The 2,428-nt window shown below is 40.0% G+C and overlaps 1 protein-coding gene across 1 annotated transcript; it reads left to right on the forward strand.

Moving 5' to 3' along the window:
* The first annotated feature begins 1,072 nt into the window (after positions 1-1,072).
* LOC149404392 (uncharacterized) lies at positions 1,073-2,167 on the forward strand. The gene has a single exon (XM_089607509.1). It carries the CDS (start codon positions 1,073-1,075, stop codon positions 2,165-2,167), a length of 1,095 nt encoding a protein of 364 aa, XP_089463635.1.
* The last annotated feature ends 261 nt before the right edge of the window (positions 2,168-2,428 follow it).

A 2,428-nucleotide genomic window follows, 5' to 3' on the forward strand; every position in this document is an offset into this window, starting at 1 on the left:
ATTGCTATGTGTATAAAGTGGGGTACCGTTATTCTTTGAGAATATGAGAGAGAATCAAGTTCGATCAGAGTGAAAGTGTGTGCGGACGGTCCTTGGCAGCGTTTCACAACTCTGAAATCGAGTGATTGTGTTGAAAGATAATTGTGTACATTTTTCCCTCCAAGAAGAAGAGTATTTATAGTGGTTGGGGCTGAAAAGAGCCCCAACAGACGGATTGGGCCAAGGCAAGGCACGCACGGAAGGCTGATCGTGCGCACATCAAAATACAAGAACGCACGCCTTGCGTTCACACTGGCGCGGCGAGTCATGGTCGTTTTTGACATTTTCTTCATTTTTCGTCGCCTTTCTCGTGGGCTTGTCTCGAGTTGATTTTTTAGCTTTTGTGGGCCCGGATCGGGCCTTAATGGGCTTCACTTGGGCTTTGATGTGAAATTCCTCGTAAATCACAAAAAAATTAATAATTTTAGAAAATGACCGACGAACGCTATTACTATTATTTGTTACAGTGTCTGGCAATACTGTACATAATAGCACATCACAAAGAAGAGGGAGTGCATAATATTAACAATGGATTCGTAATAGTATTGCCTTTATTAATTTGTTACTACTTAGCCTCAAAGAGAAATTTGTCAGAAAATGTTGAAAGTTATATATATTAATGCATGGTCCCACGTTACATAGCAACTCAACATAATTTCAAAGCACCTATAATTTATTAATAACAAATTAATATAAAATAAGAATTTGAGTTGTTTAATCAATGTATAAGAATAATAGATAATTTTCCCAGTTAAGCGACTGACGGAATGTGTTGGAAGACTCCCACAAAACCCCAAAAGAGTAGCTGCTCAAAAACAGTTTTGAAACCCCAAAAAAAGTTTAGAGTACCCACCACTTCATCTTGCAAACAAAACTCTTCAAGCAATCTCATCATAATCATCAGCTTATAATTATTCACCATATAATCAACATATTTCCCTACCAATCATACACATAAACCTTATTTTACTTTTGTTTCCTTTCCCTCTTTTCTTGTTCCAATCATATACTACTGCTTCAAATTACTAGAGTAATGGAAAATCAAGCGGCTCGACCGTGGGCATGGGCGAAGCGAAAGCACAGCCTCACTGATCAACAAAATATCGATCTTCTTCGTCACGGCCGTGTGATTGACAACACGTGGGAAGAGCAAGCATTCGCGGAAGACACTTTAGGGCCGCTAGGAGGGTGTGTTTGGCCGCCGAGATCGTACTCCTGTAGCTTCTGTAGACGGGAATTCCGGTCAGCTCAAGCCCTAGGAGGCCACATGAATGTCCACCGACGTGATAGGGCTCGGCTGAAACAATCTATGCCGTCCGATCTCCCCCCGGAAATCACTTATCAGCACAATACCAGTACTATTAATAGTATTCCTCTCCAGCAGAATCATATGAGCAGTCCCTTGAAGATCACATCTGTCGGTGGTACTAGGAATAGCTCTACCAATACTAACTCTATATCCCAAATTCCTCAATTCTCATCTCAAGTTTGTCCTATCGTTTATAACCCTAACCCTAAATCTGACCGTCTTGACCCAAATCAAAATCTTCTCACACCACCACTTTGTCATGATAATATTTTTCATAACAATGATATACAGAACTTTCCACATCATTCTTCTATTTCATCTACTTCTGTTATGCTTCAAGAAAAGTCTATGAAGTGTTCAAACGACCGTTCGTTGAATCCACCTCCTCAAATATATTCCTGGTCAAAATTGGGTAGTAGCACTGACAGATACTACTCTATTACAAATAATATCCAGAAAGATCCGCTCAAAGATGAGCAAAAGGTTTCGTCAACGATTGTTGAGTCTGGCGGATCGTGTACGGCCAGGCCTAGCAAGAGTAGCTATCATCATCTCCATCAGCACGGGAAGGCTGACTTATCAGTTAGTTTGAATCTGGTTCTGTGTCGTTCGTGCCCACCAACTTTGTCAGGTAGTTATAATGACGGTAAAGGCGATGACTGTGATCTTGTGATGATGGGTTCATGCAAGAGGATAAAAGTAAGTGACGTCGACGATGAAGATGCAGATCATGCTCATCAAACTGTTAGCCCTTGTCCGGTAGAAGAGTTGGATCTTGAGCTCAGAATCGGTGTTGGACCTCATAAGGTAACGTACTAGAACAACTTTCAGATGACTTCTCTGACTTTTGAAAACACGGACAGAAACTTGCAATTACCCTTTTTTCCGTTTCATATACTCAAGAGTTTTGGTTAAAAGGCCCCTTAGTTGCCTTTTTTACATTATTATGAATATATATCGATTTTCTGTTTTATAAGTTACTTTTGTTTGGGTTTGTTGACTGAATCTATAATCTCGCCATATATGATTGTAATAATCAACAATATAGCAATATATCCAGAGTGACTCAAATTTTGTGTC

This window comes from Urtica dioica, chromosome 2, assembly GCF_054948205.1.
Source record: "Urtica dioica subsp. dioica isolate 48M chromosome 2, U.dioica_male_clone48M_v1_H2, whole genome shotgun sequence".
Taxonomy (NCBI): Eukaryota; Viridiplantae; Streptophyta; class Magnoliopsida; order Rosales; family Urticaceae; genus Urtica; species Urtica dioica.

What these genes read in the sequence shown, in the direction of transcription:
- LOC149404392 (XM_089607509.1), top strand. Translation starts at nt 1,073, where the DNA reads ATGGAAAATCAAGCGGCTCGACCGTGGGCATGGGCGAAGCGAAAGCAC.